Source organism: Struthio camelus, chromosome 3 (genome assembly GCF_040807025.1).
Source record: "Struthio camelus isolate bStrCam1 chromosome 3, bStrCam1.hap1, whole genome shotgun sequence".
NCBI lineage: Eukaryota > Metazoa > Chordata > Aves > Struthioniformes > Struthionidae > Struthio > Struthio camelus.
The window spans coordinates 82720330-82742294 of NC_090944.1; the positions used below are offsets into that span (position 1 = coordinate 82720330).

General features: G+C 40.1%; 1 protein-coding gene across 7 annotated transcripts in view; it reads right to left on the minus strand.

The window, feature by feature from the left end:
- Positions 1–21965, minus strand: part of LOC104151180 (SAM and SH3 domain-containing protein 1) — a 591062-nt gene that overhangs the window by 185288 nt on the left and 383809 nt on the right. Inside the window, exon 1 of one of the 7 annotated variants that reach the window (XM_068938790.1) lies at positions 13489–13506. The exons of the other annotated variants lie outside the window; for them this stretch is intronic. Coding sequence (XP_068794891.1) covers positions 13489–13491 — 3 coding nt within the window. The 5' untranslated portion in view covers positions 13492–13506. Of the gene's footprint in view, positions 1–13488; positions 13507–21965 lie in introns of those variants that run through there. 7 annotated transcript variants of the gene reach the window in all.

Sequence of the window (21965 nt, forward strand, 5' to 3'; positions counted from 1 at the left end):
CATAATAGAAAACACAAGGGGCAGTGTGAGACAACACAAAATTAGCTTCTCAAAGGGAAGAGATCAAGGTGGTGCTCAGAGCATCCCACTTGGGTTTTGACATTAGAGGCATCAAAACTGAACACATCATATACAAACCATTTCTTCAGTCTAAATACTGGAGCATAAAAACCTAACTCCTCTGCAGGATTGTTGTCTATGCATTTGACTGAAATGCTGCACAGGTGCAGCGGACGGAGAGACAGAAGAAGAATCAAAAGAGCCTAGATTCCTGATGGGAACAGGTTAAGTATGCCTAAATTAAAAGGGACAATAATAAAATGCATAGATTTTAAATTTAAGAATATTTTCTAGAGTAATTTATTTCTTTCTAATACTGATTTAAGAGTTAACAGATGAACATTCAAATATATGGAGGCTGTTTTCTGGAGTCCGCTGGAAAAGCAAAAGATAATGAGAAAAACAAAGAAACAAAAACCAATAACTCATTTTGCTTGAATAAGTTCTTTTAAACTAATACTTGCCACAAATAGCTTCACTTTCATCTATCTTTTAAGCAAATGAAAATCCTCCTGAGAATAAACTGTTTGCTTTCTTCCTCCAGAGATCATCTTATAAAAAAGCATAAAATGTGTTTTAAAGAGGAAAAAAAAAGGTTTCTTTCTGAAATATAATTCCCACTTTGGGCATTCCCCTTTAGTGCAAATTTTAGACCTAAAACAAATTAATGTGTAGAAAATAGCTTCTAAAAGTGCTGTGCAAAATTTTCTATTTTGCATTAATAAGAGATTACTCTCTGTTAACTGAGGAAAAGTAATTTTGATATAAGGGGTTTCATTCATACTATACAACCAACAGGAAGATTTTCGGATGCTGTGGGAATACAGCTCTGGTGGATTTAGTGAAAAGTTTATAGTTAAAAGCCTTTAGAACAGTTTGAAAACTTATTCCCTGAACGGGATTTGATATCCAGGAAAACAACTGTCACCCCACACTAGTTCTGAGTTTGTACAAAAGCTACTGATTTCTCTAATTCTTTTCCTGCACTCAACAGCACTGGTTTTTAAAATCATATCATCTTTTTTGAGCATTCATTTTGCAATGTCTATTGCTACTGAAATATCTTGGGAAAAGAACTGAATTGGTAAAATGAATAAACCTTAAGAACCCAATGAATATATATCCTGTTCTTAAAACTGGTTTGATCATGCGTATTTTAAATCAAAACTTCAGAAAGACAAAGTAAGCAATACCTGTTGATCAACACTTGCTGACTCTACGAAGTACAGTGGAAATTATTATGCATTTGTCACAAACCTGACAACCCAGTTAAAAGACTGTAATTAAACCTGTTATTTAAATTACATTTGCACAGTGCATCAGCTCAGTTTCTGCCCGCTCTACAGGACTAGACATGCATGTGTACATGCAAGAAAGCAACTGGCTCTTCCTCAGCTAGGTGGAGAACATTTTTCTCTAAGCTCAAAGAAGAAACTCAGGCAAACCATACTTGCTGTACTTGCTTTACAGGAGACTCCCCCCCCCCCCCCCGCCAAAACTATTGCACTGATGATAGATGTAAAATTCTTATTTGATATAGCTGTAAATCAACAGACACAGATTTTTCAGAATCTCTGAATTCAGTTCTCAGGATTTTTGGATTCAGTAGGTCCAGTTTTACACTAACTGAATGAATATATCCAGAACAGTGTATACAGCCATAGGGACCTATTACAGATGGAAGAATAAGAATTACCATGTTTCGCCTGAATACTTCTAGTGGATCCGCTTGATTTTCATCTTTACCTCTACAATTACTTTTACTTTCTAGACTTGCATCATCTGTATTAGTTGTTCTTACAGGACAGATTTTCCAGAGCTCAAATATTCTGGAGGACAAGGAAAGGCTAAATGTTATTTTTGTAATTTTACTGCTTTTTAATAAATAGTTCTTATCCCCAAATATTTAGCAAGAGAAGAAAAATATTTCACACTTGAACATTATTTAAAGAGCAATAAAAAGGCAGGCTTCAGTTTTCTGGTTAAAAAAAGATTTTGCCTTGACTAAGTCTCAGATTTCAACCATGCGTAGTGGTGTAGCATACAGGCCAACCACACAGTGAACTGCTTAGTGAAGCTGTGCTGGTCAAAATGCATGGCGTGATGTTGCTCTCATCTAGCAGACTCAAATAGTGTAGCTTTGAACGTGCTTTGGAGTAGCAGCCTCTGTGGTAAGCTCAGCATGATAAGTTTGGATATGTCTTTCTCAAGGCTTTCCTACCCCCATTAAGGACTGCAAATTTTCCACTTCTCCTCCTGGAAAAATTAGCTTTAAATGTCCGAAAGGAATGTATCCCTGCAATTTAAAAGGTGTGTTTGCCTGAGATGAGACTTTGTCTATGTGAGCCAGTGATTTCAAAGGGGAGAGGGATTGGGGGGAGAGAGCTTTCAAGGTCTCTCCTCTCTCCTTTAAGAGCTGTAAGAGAGTGGCTGGCTGTAAGAGGAAGGCATTTCCTGACTTCGGCCTATAAACTAGAGGAAAACAAATCCACATAAACTCAAAAGTGAAACCCAGCTGGATATATACCCCAATTTCTTGGGTCTTGAAGGAAATGATAACAGGTAGCTCTCCTTCCTTTTTTTCATCAGTACTGGTATAAATATGGAAGAGAAAAAAAGGTTGGGGGAGTAAAGGATAGGAAAGGACAGTTGAAGTTATTCTTTCATGTGCCAAGAACACAGGCAGTCTCTGTAAGTCAGAAATTATACTGACATGGCAAACATCCCAGCATCAGTCAGGGGAGTTAAAGTATTAGGGGGAAAAACATAAACATTGACCAAAACTGAGCTGATTTCTTCCTTGCATCTTTTTTTTTGTTTGGTGAAACAAAACTGGCCCAACCCATTACACTGATTTAAACAGAATGATGATGTATTTTTTGAAGAAGCGTTAATAACTAATAAATTTCTGACATTCGTTGCAGCACAGCATCTGAGGCAGCATTTTTGGTCTCATAATGAAAAAAAAAGGACTACATCTACAAGTTTAGCAATTAAACAACAACAACAGAGTGATTAAGAAGTTAAAAAGCAATGGCATGGGGAAAAATAAAAAAGCCAAAACATATTTGGCTGTGCTTTGAAATGAGATGGTGAGTAGATGCTTCAAAGAGATGAAGGAGGGCTCCTTTAAGGCAGCACAAATTTTAGGCAGCCTTTGGTAGGACCAAAAGGACTCTGATACTAGATGAGAGAGGTGAGATCAGACAAAACTGTGAAAAAACAAGGCAACTTTGAAAATGAGGGTGTTGCAAGAGACAGAGAAACCTTTTGAGATAGTTGCCACACCTCTGTCCTGTTTATGTAGAACCACCTGCTTCCCACCACCACCACCACTGCTGCCAGGGGAGAAGTAGAGGGCTAGGGTATTCATCTTCCTCTAGCAAAGAGCTTTACATATTCTGAGTTTCCATCCTCTCCAAACTGACAGCTCCTTTTGTTCCCTAGCTTCACAAAAATCATACTAGAAAGGCTCTTTTTAGTCAGTCCCATGTGACAAAACGTCTCCGAGAACCCCAAGTAATACTGCATGCTCCTCACTGAAACACAGCAACGGAGAGTATTGAGGGACACCACACGTAGGCTTCTGGAGCATATACGCAATGCTCTAGTTTACCTGACTGGTGCTTAGGCTATAAACATCTGCTTGAAAATTTTGTATGCTGCATCCAAGCCCTAATATATAAATACAGCTTTCGGAATGTCTAAAAGCTAAACATCACTGCCAAAAAGCCTGTAAAGATGAAAAAAACCCCTTGAACTGATGACAATTCTTATTTCTTACTTTCATTTTGCCATTACATTGCAGATAATGTACTTAGTTTATCACTAAAAGACAAGCAACAGCAAGAGAAAGTCAGAAAGAAGCAACTTGAGCCTATTCAGCTGTTTGCAGGAAGTGCATTTTATAATTAGTTCAGAATAAAAAATCTCCTTCATTAGCATAGTCATCTAGTTGAACAGTATTCATCTTTTTCACATCATTTTAGAGTGCACTATTCTTTTACCAGTCATTCAATTATAATACAGTGAGATTACCGGAGTTTATTTTAGGTGGAGAAATTTAGAAGATATTTGGCTACATCCTACATAAAATCAATAAAATCAGTCAACCTAGACTATACTGTAGTCTAGTCACTTAAGGTAAAACAGTAAGAGTGTTTCACCCTGCTTTCTGAGCCCGCAGGAGGCCGACTCTTCAGCCATAGTCTAGGGGAAGGGACAACTACTGTGGACTTATCTGCAGTTTTCATGGATTTGAAGGGACTATTTTCAGAAGTAGAGCTGACCAGGACTTTTTCAATAAACACATCCTATCCTTACAAAAGATTTTAATTTGTCAACATCAAAACTGATTGCAAAAGTTTGTATTTTTGTGTCAGTACTTTTTTCCTTTTGAAATGTTAGTAATTTTAGATCAAAACAGAGTGGGAAAAGCGGAGGGGGGACAAAACAAGATGTTGTGATTCATTTTGACCAAATTATTTTTAGTTTGTGAATTTATGATGCTTCCCAGGATTTAGACTTTTCATCCTACTTTGAGAATGAAAAAAGTGTTGAAATACCATAAATTCCGATGCTATGAGTAGCATGGGAAGATTACCTCTTTTCCATTACTAGTCTGAAAATGCCTTTCCAAGTTTAGAAGTCTCTAAGGGTTTGCTTATGTTACAGCAACCCATTATTGAAACCCTTCCTTATTTTGGGGCACTGATAGGAGGATCAGCCCTTCTTCTGACTTCCCCAATTTATCCTCACTACCAAACTGCTTCTCTACCAGTGGTTTTGAAAGGACTCCTCAGGGACCACACCACGGGTGTCTCTTCACATTCCTCATGGGAACCCATGGCTTTGCTTCAGTCCTCTGCCCTGGCAAACATTTTTAGGTAAACAGGCCATCCCACATCTTTTGAATAAAGACGGACAGCCATGCCTAGGGGCGGCCAGATGTGACAGGTGAGATGTGGCTGGGGAGTTATAAAGGGCTGGACAAGATTTAATTAAATCTGTGACTTCAACCATTAAGCTCACAAACCAGGAGCAACCGGTAGGTGTAACCACAGTGGTTCTGTCACCTTGAGCTTTGACTTCTTAACAGAACAATTTGGATTGGGAAGGTAATGAAGCCCAAAGACAGGATATATCTAACAAGGCGGAGGTAGTATTTTGATTTACAGATAAAAAGGACTGCATGACATCTTGTTCCCTGCTTGACTTTCAAATGCAGCACATCACTGTAGAGGGATGGGCACTTATCTCATGTTTCACCTCTGCATCTCTCAAAATATGACATATACAGCCGGAAGTGAATGAGAAAATCATTCTTTCTTTTTTTGCTTTGTGTGACAATCATAAAGGATATCGTGGTGCTCCTGATGAGGTTAAAATTTTTATGAGGGGCAAGGTGCCTTCACTAACACTGGTCATAGCACAGAAATTCAGCATCTGTGCGGGATTATAGCTTGGCCTTGTACAGTGACTGCTGTTAAACAGTTAAAAAAAAGGACACAGAAATGGCATTATGTCCTCTTACAGAGAAACGTCTGCTGCAGCTAAGAGAAATTAACTGCCTTATCCCTGCACTTGGTTGCATGTCAATGTCTAACTTTTTAATCACAACTGCTCTGTATAATATGGAAATTAAGAACAGCATCATTTTCCAGTAATTACCAGAAACATACACATTTTCCAACAGTGTGACATTATGTCATGAATTCGCTTGTCAAGAGGAAAAAAAGACAAAACATATCATACTTGTTTGAGAAGGCAAAACGATAGATTTGTCATGAGGGTAATCATCTATAAAAAAAATCCACTATCACCAACTTCCTGAATTTCTGAAAAGGTATTCATTTTCTGCCTGAGCTGATAATGAACATTTTTCTTCTATTCATCATCTTCAGTTACCTTCTCTCTTGAGATTCATTTATCACTAACTACTGAACCCAAGAAATAAAAAATAGGCAACATCCCCTTTTGAAATAATGGCTTAGAAGACTATTAAATCAAGAGGCAAAAAATGGATTTCTAGGATATATGTTAGAAATTCTTATAACAGCTGTAAGTTTTTCACAGAGGATCTGCACCACCAGTTTAGTAGAGTATTGGTGAAAGTAACTTCATTCTGTGATAGCAGAAAATGGTGAACAGTAAATTGTTTTTTCAAATAAAACTCACAATAAAAGGAATGAAATCACAGAAATAATGAGATCAATGGTGCCGTAAAATGCAGCTGGTGTTGCAGGAACTAGTCTAGGATGATAGTTCAAGCATACTTTAAATCTAAAATAACCTACAATAAAGCATATCATGCAAATGCTCCAAGCCTTGCAAGCCTTTCTGCATGTGCAGGACTTTGAGCTGGTCAGAGCCTCAGCTTGGGGCACCGACTGACTATGCTGCAGTTTTGAGATGTGAAGTGACAGCCACACGGGGGGGAACGTCCCAAAATGCTTCTCCTACTGTCCAGTAGAGCCTGAGGCAGCTCTGAGGATCTTGAGTCACACTGTCACCAAGCTCTCCCTGTTACTGTCATCTCTGCCCTTTGGCAGAGCTAGGAAATGGGCCATTTCCGGAGGGTAAAGGAGGTAGATATGGGATTTAAATAATTCTTCTAAGGTTCTGCTGCTGCACTCTTTTATTACCGCATGGGATATTTTGCAACAAGGTGAGTTCTCATGCTGTCTGCCTGTGGAAAGACAGGAAGGAAGATCCCTTAAAGATAGGAGATGGAAGGAACTTCTCCTTTATTTTTGAGCTGGATAGAAAGACGCCCTCTCAAATTCCCTCTTACCTTACCCTTGCTCAATCTTTTCTGGCATGTCAGGTAACAATCATACAAACAATGGTGGTTGGTGCTGCTTGCCTGCTGCTAATGCACATGCTTTTGCAAGGTTATTGCACAAGCACATTCAGATTCGTAACTTGGTGTCCTGACAAAGGCCTCTGGGCGAATCAATGAGGAGGTCTTCCAGGAGAAGATCTGTGAGAGGTCTTCTTCAGCAACCACAGGACACTAAGATTCCCATCAAGGTACAGGGTTCTGACATGAATTGGCTCCATACTTCTGTCTCACTGGGATGCTGTCCAAGTGCAGCCTCTTGCTCTAACTTGCTGGGCTAAAGCAAGTGTATGGGATTTGAGAGATTATTGCCTTAGACTCAAGCTTGTTGGTCTGATGCCAAAATGCAGGCTTCTATGAAGTCCCAAAGCTCAGCAATTTTAGTGTGCCAAGCTGCCTCTGTAGAGGACTGATGCAATTTCACCAGCTTGCAGGGCTGATAGAAACGCATGGACCCTCTGCGATTTCTTTCTACAGTATCTCTGAAACTCAGCCCAGGGGGCAACTGAAAGGAATGGGTGTAAATTTAATCCCCATTTGGACAGTGTGACAGTATGCTTTTTTTAAAAATCAAGTCAGCACCGAGAAACAGTCCTTATGAATGTTCCCTTACTTAAGTCAATGCAGCAGCTTTCCTCAGCATTTGAAGCTCACAGGCTCCCTACTTAGGAAGTAGAGACAATTTTCAAGAGCAAATTCTCATCTCAGTGTTGTGTGAAATGAGGGCAGAACTGGAGGAGGATCAGAGGCTTCAACATCTGGTATTAATGGCATCAGATCACGTCACACGTTCACAAAGCAGTTTTATTCACTAGGTAATTTCTTAACACTGCTTGCTCTAACACAGAGCTGCCAACAAGCCAGGCTATCCCTGAGCAGCAACCTAAAAGTAAATAATCACAGCTGTTTCTAGAATTCTGCATAGTGGATATTGAAATGGACTCCCTGCTTAATATAGCAGACAGCTAGAAAGAACAAAGCATGAAATCAGAACCCATGAATCCCTTAAATTTGTTTATGCAATCCATTGTCACTGCTCATAGAATAGCTTTGGCAGGCAAAGGCCACGAGAAAACTTAGACTTAGTTTATACAGAGCAATTTTTCCCATCTGCCATTTTTGTTGTCAATTTTTTATATTGATTTCTCTCCATGCAGTTCCAAGTTTAACCTGGGCAAAGCTGCATTGATCCAAGAAAGCCAAAGTAATTTGTCTCTTCTAGCAAAGCAGAAATGGGGCAGGAGACAGTACTTATCACTGCTTTTCTGTTAGGAATATGTTAGAAACTCTTGTAGCAGCAATGTAGATTAAGGCTGTGCTTATGGCCTTCCATACAAATATTGCTGGCCATTCCATTTTATCGCTGGCAAGAGAGATGAAATCCATGCTGGGGAGCATGTTCTCAAGTAACTCCCTCATTCACACTGGAACGAGCTGACTAAGTCTGAAATGGCAATTGTAAGCAGCCAGGGTGATCACGGCAACAGGGCGCCTATCGCACGTGAGGAGATGAGCAGAAGCTCTTTACCTTAGCAAAGCAGATCTGAGATGGAGACTTGTTCACACCAAGCGGAGGGAAGAAAACTATGTAAGTTAAAAACATCTGTGTGTAAGATGGCCACAAAGGCATCCAAATTAAAGGCTTGTTTCTAACCATTGAAGCAGAGAAGTTTTGGGCTGCCAGCCTAACTAGCATTAAGACTCAGAAGGTTCCTTCCAGTCCTTTTGTTTCTGCTGCTTTTGTAGTAGTGATACGAAAAATCCCTAGTGACACAGGAGTATCTGTAAACGCATTTTAAAAATAAAATGCAAATGTTAGCTATATGCTCCCTAGGAATTAATCTGGTTTAATTTTAAGGCTTTTCAATGGTTATGCCCCACTGTAACACTATACACTTTTAGAAAGTGTGATTGCTTCTGTTCTAAGACACCTTTCAATGCAGCCTGAAGTAGGATGAAATCCAGTGGGTCTTATTTACCAGCAAAGCTTCGTGGGAGATTAAGTGTCAACTGCAAGAAACCTGCAATTCTTTTTGCTAATGAGCGCTGCTGGATTATGGCGTGACAGGAAGAATATGCACTGGGAATACCCTTCCCCAAACATTGCATCCTCCCTGGAATACGCTTTTGTGAGATAAATTGTAACAAATACAATGCACCGATTGTCTAACGGACTGGGAAAGGGCAGCTATGTGAACAGCTCAGTGAAAACATGCAAGAGCAATGGCTCCAGAGACCTGCTGACAGGTATGAAAATGGCAGAGGTTTAGATGCCATTTCCAATCAGAGCACTCTAGCTAAAGACCAGGTAGGTAGACCAACTGTATAATATCTTGAAATTGTCCTCCTGCTGTTGACAGGAATGACCGACAATGATAAGTCACCTATTACAATGCCTGATACAAAAATTCAGGAATTCATCAAAATGCCAAGCAGAGGATCCCACAAGAGGCTCAGACAGGCAGCCGATATGAGGCCGAAATTACTGGTACTAGCTGATAAACGCAAAATCACATGTATCTTTGAAGACAAAATTCCAACTGTTAAGTGTATCATTAATTGAGGTCATGAAGTAAACCACACTTTAAAGGTTTAAGGACTACCTGCTTTATCCTTCCAACCAGAAGCTTCTCTTGAAAGGGATTATGAGCATGATTCAGGTTTTAATTTTGCTGACCAGCACGTCCTTCCTTATCCATTTGGATAGTGGTAATTCTTACATAATTCTTATGCTATACTACTACAAAAGTAAAAAACGAACAAACACCAAAACCAAGCCATCAAAGCTCTCCCCATTAGGTAAGTACATACATAAGAAAAAAGTTCAAACAATTTCCAAGAAGAGAATGATAGACGAGATGTTGACTGGTAAATTAGGATATTTGGAATACATCTGCGAATGACTTTGTCATTCACTACTCAGCACATCAGCAGCTTAAAGAACTGTATGCTCTTGCACAGCAGCAGCTGTTATTGTTTGGACTGTAAATAGTCATAAGCCATATGGTGTGGCAGAAGAAAAAAGCTTCACACTTTCTCACATGGACAAATATTATTATTGCAAAGCATAAACACATCAATGTATGTGTCTTTTCTCCGGGGAAGCATACAGCCTTCAACCTGATTCTAAGAAAATTACCTGCTTCCAGATGAGCAGATTACCCGTAAACATTGCATTTGGATTTTCAGAATCTGGGTGAATTACCAGCAAGCAAAGGCAGGTGTACAGTAGATACAGTGCTTTCAGTTCCATAGATAAGAGGAAAAATAAATATAAATTACAAATTTGCATAGTAAATGAGAATGAAAATTAGGAGAAAGGGAAAAAAAAAGATATTTTTAATTAAAGAGTACGGTGACTCCTTTCCATTGTACGAGGAAGCTGGCCACAAAAGCAGATAACTTAGTTTCCTGAACTGTGTCCCAACAATCTTGGCGGAGTGAAACTGGACGTGTCAATAGCAAACGCCTGCACATCCTACTCCTGTGGTTAGACAGACAGCACAGAACCTGACCAAGCTGGGACTTGACATCTAACAATTATTTACAACTCTCCTTTTCTCAGCCTATTTCAAACACTACATTGACACTGACTGGCGTGACAAAACAATTCTGAATTTATATACATAAGAAAACTCTTCATTAAGAGATTGTGTTGGTGACTAGCTGTACAGCAGAGGGTAAAGACTGCAAGGCACTGCCGAGCCCAAGAGACGGAAGGCATTGAACACAGGATGCTCTCAGCCACTAAATGAACACAAGTGACAATCCACATTCATCTCAACTTGTTAAGAGTCGGTTCAAAGCTACCCAGTATTCACGAAAAGAGGCAGCACATCAGCATCCTATAGGAACTGAAAAAAATAAAATCTTTGCACAGGTTTTGGTTGTCCTGCATCAAATAAGCCATGTCGCGATAATGACCTCACTGCCACCCCAATTTTCATGGTAAGAAGACTATAGCATTAAACACTTTCCTCACACTGTTACGTTTTCACACTGACATCGTTAATAACATTCTATTTATTAGGCGTTTATTTAACATATCCCTCAAAAATGAAGCTGGCAAAATGCCTGTAACTTCCTGTGAAAACAGAGCAGGAGAATGGATCCAGCACTGTCTTTCAAGCATTAACATGCCTCAAAGTACTTTCTTCTTTTTACCTTTGAAAGGTGACGTGACCCAGCCCAATAATCCTATATGGGCTGCCTATCCCTAGCCACTGTCCCCGAACTCATAACCGCATACTCAAGGCACATGGTGAACTAAATCATTTGAGCTCAGTTTCATGCGTTGAGATACTCTGTAGCTCTACCTCTGAACTGCCTTCAGGCCGTCCTTCAGCAAAGCGGCATTTCTGGAAACCGCGTCAGAAATGTAGACTGACATATCTTTTTCATGACAACTAGGTGCCTTCTTCCCTACGAATGCAATGCATTGGCTCTTTCATCTGAAAATTTCAGCTAGTATTTCTGACCATTTTTCTTTTAAAATCCTTCCTGTAAATTACAGTGTTTCAAGAAAACAAAACTGTAACCCTATCTTTCAAAAATCATTTTTGGACATTTTAAATGATTAAGTTACTTTCAAGTTCAAAAAAGCACGAGGAAAAAGCCAACACTCCACGTCAGGAAAGCACTAGGGAACACAGAAGTTTATTTGAAAAACTGATTTCAAAAGAGATAGGAAATCCTGTAGACAGAAGTTTTGAGTGTAGCTTCCCTGTGAAGCGTTTACAAATGCAAGCTCTGAGCTCAGGGCTCTGCTCTGGGCAGACAGAGCTCACACGAGAAGAGAGAGTCAAGTGAAGATGGAAGTGCTATTATTTGGGGAGAAAGGCTGTGAAAAAAAAAACAGCCACTCCACAAAAAGAGCAATCTGACTTGCTCTCCTAGTTTTATTTTTAAAAAATCTCTAAAGCAATTAGCAAATCATTAGGGAGAAACATTTCCATTTCCTTCACTGGACATGAGCTCACCTGAAATAAATAAATTGCAAGCAAGTAAGCTTCTTCTGCACAATGGAGGATGCTCAATGTATATGTCCAGATAACCACAGAGGCCTATCAGCAAAAATCTTCTTTCACAACAAAATTGCAGGATCAGCCTAAAGGTTCAACAGGCTAATCATTTCCATCTTCAAATCTGCTGTCATAAGCTGATGACGTGTAGAAATCATATATGCAAGACAGCAAAACAGAAAACTTCCTATCTTGTAAACTTAGCCTAAAATACATAGAAAAAAATAAGCGTAACTCATCCCTTCCTAAAATGCAATTTGTTTAAGTACTCCTGCATTTTCAGCAGTTGGACAGCCAGTTACTTTAGCTGCTTTTCTAAAAACAGGAAATAGAAATAAGTGCACATTTTTTTTATATTAATTACTCTCTCCCAACAGCGATGCTACCTATGGAAGAGAGAACTAGACATGGCTGAAACCCTGTCATCAAAGAGTAATACTCCAATAAAGTAAAGCCTCATAGCAGCACTGTGAAGCAGACAAAAATTACTAATATTTTAAAGATATGGAAACTGAAAGATTTTGCGAGAGTTCCTTGCTACATGAATACAGTACAATTCACTTTTTAAGTAAGTGAAGTAAAATTGGGTGTACAGTGGCTTCCTCAAACTCATACAGGCATGCCTGTGGCAGAGCCTGAGAAGATAAGCCAGACACTCTGATTACATGCTTTACTAGGAAGATCATGCTGCCTCTCTCCCTCAAAAAAGTGTGTTCCGTAAGTTACTTTGGAAAACCTCTGGTTGATTTTTTCTTCTCATCAGGCTAATATGAATGTCCTGATTACCATCAGCAACAAGAGGAGGCACAATAAAGATTACTTGTTCTAACCTGCAGCTATGCGTACAGTTACCTCCCCACACTTAAGCGCCTATTATATTGTCTGGCCTTTTTACTCTTACGGGCAAAGACTAGAAAACCGGATTTAAAAAAATCTCTCCTTGGATAAAAATGATAACTCAGTGACTGAAGTATCATTTGCATTCCAGTGGCAAAAAAAAAAAAAAAGAAAATAAAGAAAAAAAGAAAAGACCTAGTTAGAGCACATGAAGAATAAAGATAATATAGAAAATGCAGTCTTCAGAAAGAGAATTATCATATTTAGTTATTTAACAAGTTTTTCCCTATCTGAAAAAAAAATTAGTTTTTGTTTTTAAGAAAAAAGCCTACTTCTTCAAATGTATAGCTACCACCACCACAAAGGATTTTGAAAATCTAGGTTACTATTATGTTAACAGCAAGCAGCTGCTTAGACAAAATATATCTATTTCATCAGCTGGCATGTTTCACTTTCAGCAGAACTCCGAATAACTATCAGAGAATCAGATTGGTATCTTGATATTAAAAGAAAATTCACATTCCATTTTCTTACAGAACAGAACAGCAAGCATGCCTATCATTATCTCACCCCCTTCTTTAATCGATATGCTATGCTTTCCACTTAATAAAAAACATATAACCCTGCAGTCAGAATACCAAGATCCCTTCCATCTTAGTTTTCAGAAACTGCTGAATGAAACTCAGAAGAAAAATAATGCCTCATTCCCCACTTGTATGGTTTACTCACCATCACTTTATTCCAAAACTCAGCTTCACTTGAAAAGTGATCCAGAACAATGAAATGATTTCTTCTTTGTCAAAAGTATTGCTCCAATCATTTAAATTACTGAACGAAGAAAAGAAAACATTGTGCTAAAAACACTGTGCTCCACAGAGCACTCTAAACACGCACTGTTGTTTTTGCTGATGCAATGAGGCTTCTAAGCAAACGAGTTTGCAAGCAAGCAGGGTAGTGGCATTTTCCCTATGATTCAAAAGTTAAGTATGTCTCAGCTAACTGAATGCTTGCACAATATATAATAAGGGAACTCAAGAAATTGTACGTGTCTCTAACATAACCATTTGTAAAACTTCAACTCATATTACCATCTATAACTCTGCCACACCTCAAAAATGACGTGTCAAATACAAACTTTTACTGGGTGCTACTTGCAGCCAAAAGAAAGATAGCTTCAGCCAGACGCTTGTATTTACGTCTCTGAAGTGTAAGTCCCTAAGGTGTATGAAGTTACGTTATATATATGGAACATCAGTGCTGCTTCATGTGTGCTACGTATATTCATGCTGTTACATGTTAAAAATATCACATATGCCACAATGCATTACTGAATTAATACACAAAAGCTATTATGATAAGAAGGTTACAAAAAACACATTTAAATCCCCCTATATTTGCCACTTATAACAATTTAGCAAACTTGAAAAGCAGAGAAGAATTTGCAGCACATTTTTAGAGAAACGGGAATGAAAAGTTCCAGGGATAATCTAAAGGCTATATGTTCTTCTTTGTGCGTGTGTGTGTGTGTGTGTGTGTGTGTGTGTATAAATATATATATATACATATATACATGCAGAACTTCTGCCTGTGCACTGAGAAGAGAGCTTAGACCAGAGTTTAGCAGCAGCTCCCTGCAGTAAACTGAAAAGGGAGAAAAATATAATAATCCATTATTGGAGTTGGGAGACTCCAGTGCCATATTTGCCATTTCTTTCACGTGCCTATCTGCAAAGCTTTCAGTCACCTGCCTTCACACTTAAATCATCTGGTGAAGGTGCAAAAGATTAGAAGTCTGGGACTGGAAATACTACTCCAAGACCATAAATACTCTTGCAGAAGACCTGCATGTGATCATCAAACCCTCACCAGATTCATTGGATAACCTTTTCTTCCTTGTAAGCGTTTGCTTTTTTTTTCTCCTCCTTTTTTTGACAAATCGAGGTCTGAGATAATATTCACTCTGCATTTCTTGAAATTTCCTGATGAGTTGGGACCACCGCACGTTCTGTTCTGCAGCACATACCAGATTGCCAAATGCTTAGACAACCTAGATGAATGTTCTCCAAAGCTCCAACGTTTTTGTATTCAAACCCTTACGTTTGCTGCCTTTAACATACTCCTCTGATACCCTTGTCGCGTTTGCAGGCTCTTTTTGGACAGGCAAGAACGAACAACAGCACGCATGGGAGCCTGGCCCAGGAATAAAGCAGAATGGAGGCAGAGAAAAGCAACTCTGTTTCAGAAAATGATCAGTTATGTTGGAAACATGCTACTGGCACCTTTCTCCAGCTGCTACATGGCAGGTCCCCGGGCACTGCCATGCCCAAGGAAGCAGCCTCGCACCCCAGTGCATTGGCAGCCCCTGACGGCCCTTGGGCACCTACAGTTGCTCTCGACTGAACCGGGGGTGCGGAGGCTCGAGGTGCGCCTGGGCCCCCCCGAGCTGCAGGCCGGCACAGAGCGAGGCAGCAGCCAGGTGGCAGCCTGGTGGCGGCCTTGGAAAGCAAGTTATACCTGTCACCAAAAGACTGTGCCCTACCTGTCTGACTCCTCAGCAACTAGATGGCATCCTTTGAAACGTTCACCTTATTGTTTTCTATTGGATAAGGAAGTGCTACCATCACCACCCGGTTAAACCATTCCAAGCGTAGCGCTTTGAGGCCGCCTTTAATTAGATCCATGGGACAAAATGAAGAGGAGAATAAAAATGCCATGTTTTCATCGAATAGAGTTGTCCAGGCTAGTAAAATGTCCGATTCTGACTTCGCACTTCGGCCTGGAACATACTTATGCCGACATTTGCCTAACAACATTTACACAAGAAAAAATACAATGATCTGATTTCAGAGACCCTGAGCCTATGCCATCCCCAGACAATACGGGGATAAATTTAGATGCACCTTTAATCTGCGCTTACCCCCCGTTAATCACTTGAGTGTTCTACTTATACAAACAAAATGAAATAAAACAGGATGCTGATCATCCTCTATCTGTCCCGAAATAAATAATTAGAAAGGATGTTGCTCAGCAATAAATCTATTATTAGCGCTTTTAAAGCTCCTTTGATTTGCAAGAAAAAACAAACTGTTCCTTATCAGTGTGTATTTTTTTCCTACTTTATTCTGTGAATCCTACAACTTGGCAACTGAATATAATTCTCCTGGCATTTTGTAAAACACAGACATCTTTGTCCTTTTGCAAAGGATCTTTAACCCTCTGGGCTTTCCAGTTACAGCCAGGATGTCTCCAATACTTTATCTGCCGTTTTGAACTGTATGCATTGAGCTCAGTGGGTTTGAAATATGTCCTGTAGCTGAGCTCCACTGTAAGTCCTATTTGTAGACCCATTGCTGTACCACAGTAACATTAGTTAATTTTAGTTAGTCATTTTATGTTGAGGGGGATTTGAATTTGGATTGTGAAGTTTAATTTCCACGCAAAATTGCCTCATCTTATATTAGTTATTTCAGTAACTAGGAAACAAATTTAATAGCTAGAAAAATTGTGGTGAAAATGCTAAGTGATTGAATTCCTGTTTTTGAACCAATGTTTGGAGGGGAGGGTAAAAAAGAAGAGCAAAGGGCAGGTGACAGCAGCATGAGCTGCTGCTGGAGCCTCTAAGCAGACACTGGGGACAGAGATGGCAAGGAATACCACAGAGATGAAATGGCACACAGTAGAAACCATCTTTAAAAGTCTATTCTTTCTTTTTTCCTCCCTTGATTCTCCTGCTACACAGAAGCACAAAACCTTCCTTCATGATCATAATAAACATCTATCAAAAATCTTTCTCTGCTTCCTTACCAGAAGGCCAAATAATTCAGAGACCAGTTGAAGTTTAATTACATTTTTCTGCAGTAAGCCAGAAAAAGGTGAAAAGTAAATCACCTTTATGTACCCTTCCTGAAGTTCTTTTATATTGATCCCCTACAAAACACGGTTTGAACATTTTCATATGTCCATTATCTAGCTCCAAGCTTTTGCCTGCACCAGGAAGAAAAACCTCTGACCTCAACAAAACTCCGTATTTTAATTTTAATACCTAGGTAAATAGCTGCATGTTAAAAGGAGGCACTTGCAAATAATTTCTCACAATTGTTATTCCTTAGCGTTTCAGCACACTTTTATCTGCTCTGCTTCGTGAGAAAGATTTCTGAGGTTTGGTTCCTGTAATAATTGCAAGTATATTCTCTTTTTAATGACCTATTTCTGAAGCAGACCTCAGTACTACAGTTAAATACTAATGTGCCTTCTATTCTTTCTCAATTGTGAAATATAACAATTCATCCCAGCTAGGGGCCGCCTTTGCTTACCGGTGAGACACTGCTGATTTCCCTTATATTCTATCTTTTTTTCATGTGTGATTAGGGGAGCTCACTGTGACATTACTATGCCAAATACTATGTGTGCATGTGTCTCTGTCCCAAAATGTTAAGCACATTATTCTCTGACATTTTCATTCCCATCTGACAAGGCAGAGAAGGAGTTCACGTCTGTTTTATTGGGTGAGGCTCAGTTTTTGTAACATAAAGTAAGGTTGCAGATCAACTGTTACTGACTGATGAAGTCTTGCACTGGCACAAAAGTCCATTGGCCTGAATATTTGGCTCTAAAGTAAAATTCGCCAAACTGCTGGCACGTATATATGCACTGGCTAACATGATAGTTAATCATTGTGGACGTCCCTAAAAGCCAACTTAATGACTGAAATTATGCGCTCTTGGAAGACAAGCAGATAACTTGCAGCAGAGCTCTATGGCCCCCTGCAGCTCTTTGGGAAAACCCTGATCACTGGCAAAGCTATTTTTAACTCTTCTAGCAGTGTTAACGAAACTGGGAATATCACTGCAGAAAATATCCTGTCTGCTACCCCTGTTTTAACCAGAGTGGTCTCTGACCTTGCTCACACAAGCTGTGATCAAGAACAGTTTTTGAATTGGTGGTAACTGGTGCTGTTAATATTGCTAGAATCAGTCAAGCTGATTACAAAAGAATTAAAAACGCAGACAATTGCACACAGCAAAGCTTTCCCAGCCGTGCTCAGTCAATGGACTGGACAATGCTTAATATGGGTCCAGTCTTTTTCAGTTCATAAATGACCTGGAAGAAGGGACAGAGCGCACCCTCAGCAAGTTTGCTGGTGATACTAAACTGGGGGGAGAAGTGGCTGATACACCAAAGGGCTGTGCTGCCATTCAGAGGGACCTGGACAGGCTGGAGAAATGGGCGGAGAGGAACCTCCTGAAGTTCAACAAAGGCAAGCGCAGGGTCCTGCACCTAGGGAGCAATAACCCCAGGCACCAGTACAGGCTGGGGGCTGACCTGCTGGAAAGCAGCTCTGCAGAGAAGGACCTGGGAGTCCTGGTGGACAACCAGTTAAGCATGAGCCAGCAGTGTGCCCTTGTGGCCAAGAAGGCCAATGGTCTCCTGGGGTGCATTAGGCAGAGTGTTGCCAGCAGGTCGAGGGAGGTGATCCTCAGCCCTGGTGAGGCCTCCCCTGGAGTACTGTGTCCAGTTCTGGGCCCCCCAGTACAAGAGAGACATGGCACTCCTGGAGAGAGTCCAGCGGAGGGCTACAAAGATGATGAGGGGACTGGAGCATCTCTCCTATGAGGAAAGACTGCGAGAGCTGGGCCTGTTCAGCCTGGAGAAGAGAAGACTGAGAGGAGATCTGATCAATGTGTACAATTATCTGAAGGGAGAGTGTCGAGAGGATGGGGCCAGACTCTTCTCCGTAGTGCCCAGTGACAGGACAAGAGGCAACGGGCACAAACTGAAACACAGGCAGTTCTGTCTGAACATGAGGAAAAACTTCTTCACTGTGAGGGTGACAGAGCACTGGCACAGGTTGCCCAGAGAGGTAGTGGAGTCTCCTTTGCTGGAGACACTCAAAACCCACCTGGACGCAATGCTGTGTAATGTGCTCTAGAGGACCCTGCTTGAGCAGGGGGGTTGGACTAGATGATCTCCAGAGGTCCCTTCCAACCTTGGCCATTCTGTGATTCTGTGCTATATTGTCACTAGAAACAGCTGAATGAGAGCTTTTTCGTAGCCTTGTGGCCTTCTAGCATTTTGGTTCCTACTAGTAGCTGTCTGTGTTACAATGGCTGATCATGCCCACTCACCAGGGCTTGGCAGTTATTCCAGGATGTGGCACAGGCAGTGCAATCTGATTTACTTCAATGGTCTTCAGCAACTTTCAAACTAAGCTGCACAGTGTACCAGGAGTTTGACGGCAGGTGAATTAACAGCATCAGAAACCTGGCATATTCTTTCTCCCACTTTATGCATGAATGAGTGCTGTCAGGTCAAAGCCGTACCTGCAGCAAGGCGGAATGCTATCTCGCTACGGGATGCAGGCAAGAACAGGATACACATCCTGATGCTCAGGTTTGTGGTATTTCTTAATGCCACTTCAGAGAATAAAAGACTAGAGTTTTGAAAATTATATAAAATGAGTGAACCCTTCTAACCTATGTTTTAGGGGAGCTATAACATAAATACAGAACACCACCCAGTAAGAACTGAAAGCCCAGCTGAAAGATTTGTAACCTGCCATAGTAATTTAATAATCAAGCCCTTATAAAATAACATCTCACACCAGCTGACACGGAGCTCACAGTACCTCCCTAATCAGTGCTAAATAATGCATCCGTAACAATTGCCTGTCACTTGATTATGCAAATGTGGTTGATACTAGATGCAATTCAAAGATTATTGAAGTCAATGAGTGTTCTTCATTAATGCCAATGGAATTTGGATCAGACTCATCAAGCTAAAATAGAGGAGCTAAAAGTATAGCAGAAATATAAGCAGCGTTGGTGGTTCTAGCCCTTGGATATTATAAATTACTGTACGCTCACTATATACCATGGTAGAAGATCCCTGAAAATAGTTGTTTGGGATTGTTTCTGACAAGGGTAAGTGATCAAATACAACCCTGCTATAAATCCTCACCGTTATCTGTGAAAATGATCTCCTTTGACATTCCAAAATATCCTTTGGGTCATGAAATACAAACTGAGTTTTGATCATAAAATCCTACAGTTCTGAACTCTAAATAAAATCTCTAATACTGGATTCTGTTTTACAATTCAGAATTATTACGTGAAATGGTAACATTTCTAGCTATAAAGTCTGAAATGTGAGAGGAATTCTTTTTCCTGTTTATTACAGAGCAGCACATGAGAATATAACAGAAAGGATTCTGGAAATTGATAGAGAAGAAAGTAGGCGGAAAGGTCTCTAACTCATCTCAAACAGTGACCCCAAATACAAACAATATAGAGATTAGTAAATCTGGACATAGCTGTGCTAAGGGAACCTTAAATTTTACCAGTCATCCTCCCTTGTTATACTACAGAGACCTGTGAGGATCAGGGTCAACTTTGGCTAGGAAAAAACTTTCTCACTGCATTTTCTTCAGTCCTCATTTTTGTCCATTTAGAACAGAGCAGGAGCATGGAGTTTGATGAGGGGTTGGGGCACTAAGCAAGGTTGGTGGTACAGCTGAGGGCAGGTTTGGGAATTTGAAGCAGAGGACAGGTTCTTCGCCCTCGGGGAACCCTTACACAGGTCTTCAGGATCAACACATATCAAAACTTGGTCACGTTCCCAGATACTTTGGTGAAAATGGGTGTAGCAGGAGGAGCAGGGAAATGCTTCTTTCAGTTTTCCAACTATTAACCCTCTTTTTTAACCTCCCCTGTCCTTATAACAACAAGGCTGCTTTTTGAAATTAGGAAGAGTTCCAATTGCTCTTTCCTCTTTATGGATTCTACAGCAAAAAACCCTAGTACGTACCAAAATTTGCAGTAGCAGGTGTCCTTTCACTGCTGAAATGAAACTGGGACATTAAGGTTGACTCCTACAAAAGGTGTGAGGAACATTTAAGAAATATTGCAAAATCACAAAGGCATTCCCCTGGATCAGATCTATGGTCTCTGGGACTGAGAGTTCAAGGTAGCAGATGCTGTTTCTTTCCATTTGGAACTAGTCTAACTGAAAACGTTTATCGGTGTAAACATGTCCCATGCACAGGTCGTGACATCTGAACACTAACGAGTAAGGCAAGGACTTGCCTGGAATTAAAGAGGACACAATAAAATCTACACTGTCCTAAAAATGCATTTTCTAAACACTATCCAAGGAAGTGGTTCAGTATCACTAGCTTGGACAGCTTGACAGCACCAATTTTAAGCTTCCGTAAAAAAATAAAACAAATACAAAACAAAACAAAGCCCCTGCTCTTGAAAACACATGATGTCTGCCAGCTACCTCATTTTCACCTGTCCAAAGTTTTGTGTAGTTAGGTTGTTGACAATATACACCATGCTGCGTACTGCAGACAACATACACAGAGTGCTGTCCACTCTGCAGGGGGAAGAGAAACCATTATACAGCTCTGCTATCTCAGGAGAAGTGATGCCAGCAATCTATGTAACTGGCACAATATATGTGAAAACTGGGTTTGTGCTTACATGTATTTCTTATACGGCACTTTTTTCTAGACTTCACCCATCTTGAAAGCTAGGATTTAAGCCATTGATGCTGTTTGTTGAATCAGGCCAACCCAGCAGATATGAAGTGCTTACTATTGCTGAAAATAATGCAGAAACCATAAAGGTTAACACTGCTTTAAAAAAAGTTACCATATCCTTTATGAAAAAAAGACCGAAGGAAAAGGGGAAAAGTCATCTTACTCTGAACTTTTCAGTGGCTCTGCAAACTACACTTCATTTTGCTGTCTTCCTACACAGCTTTCTCACCCGTTAATAGGAAGCTGCTATCAATTATTAGAATTACTGTCCTGAGGCTACATCCTTATTAATCCTAGAAATTAAAGGAGTTTACAATCAACACAAGAAGATCTTGACTGGAAACAAAAAGAAATTCATTGGCCTTGTATAAAGGCCTCAATAAGCAAGAGGGTTTCTCTCTCTTACCCCCTTCCCTTTAGACATGCTAAGAGAGATTCTTAAACAGAGATTTCCTCATGCAGCTATGGCAGACAGTCCCTGTGTTCAACTTAACCTAGCCGTACAGCAGCACGAGGAAGCATTCATAGCCTAAGCTAGGTGGTAGGACAGACTGATATGATTATGTGTCAAAAATAAGCCAGAATTATATAAATTATATAAATAATCAACAAGGTATTTATCAAACTCCTTGACAGAACTATACAAAGGATAAGTCAGGGTTTGATA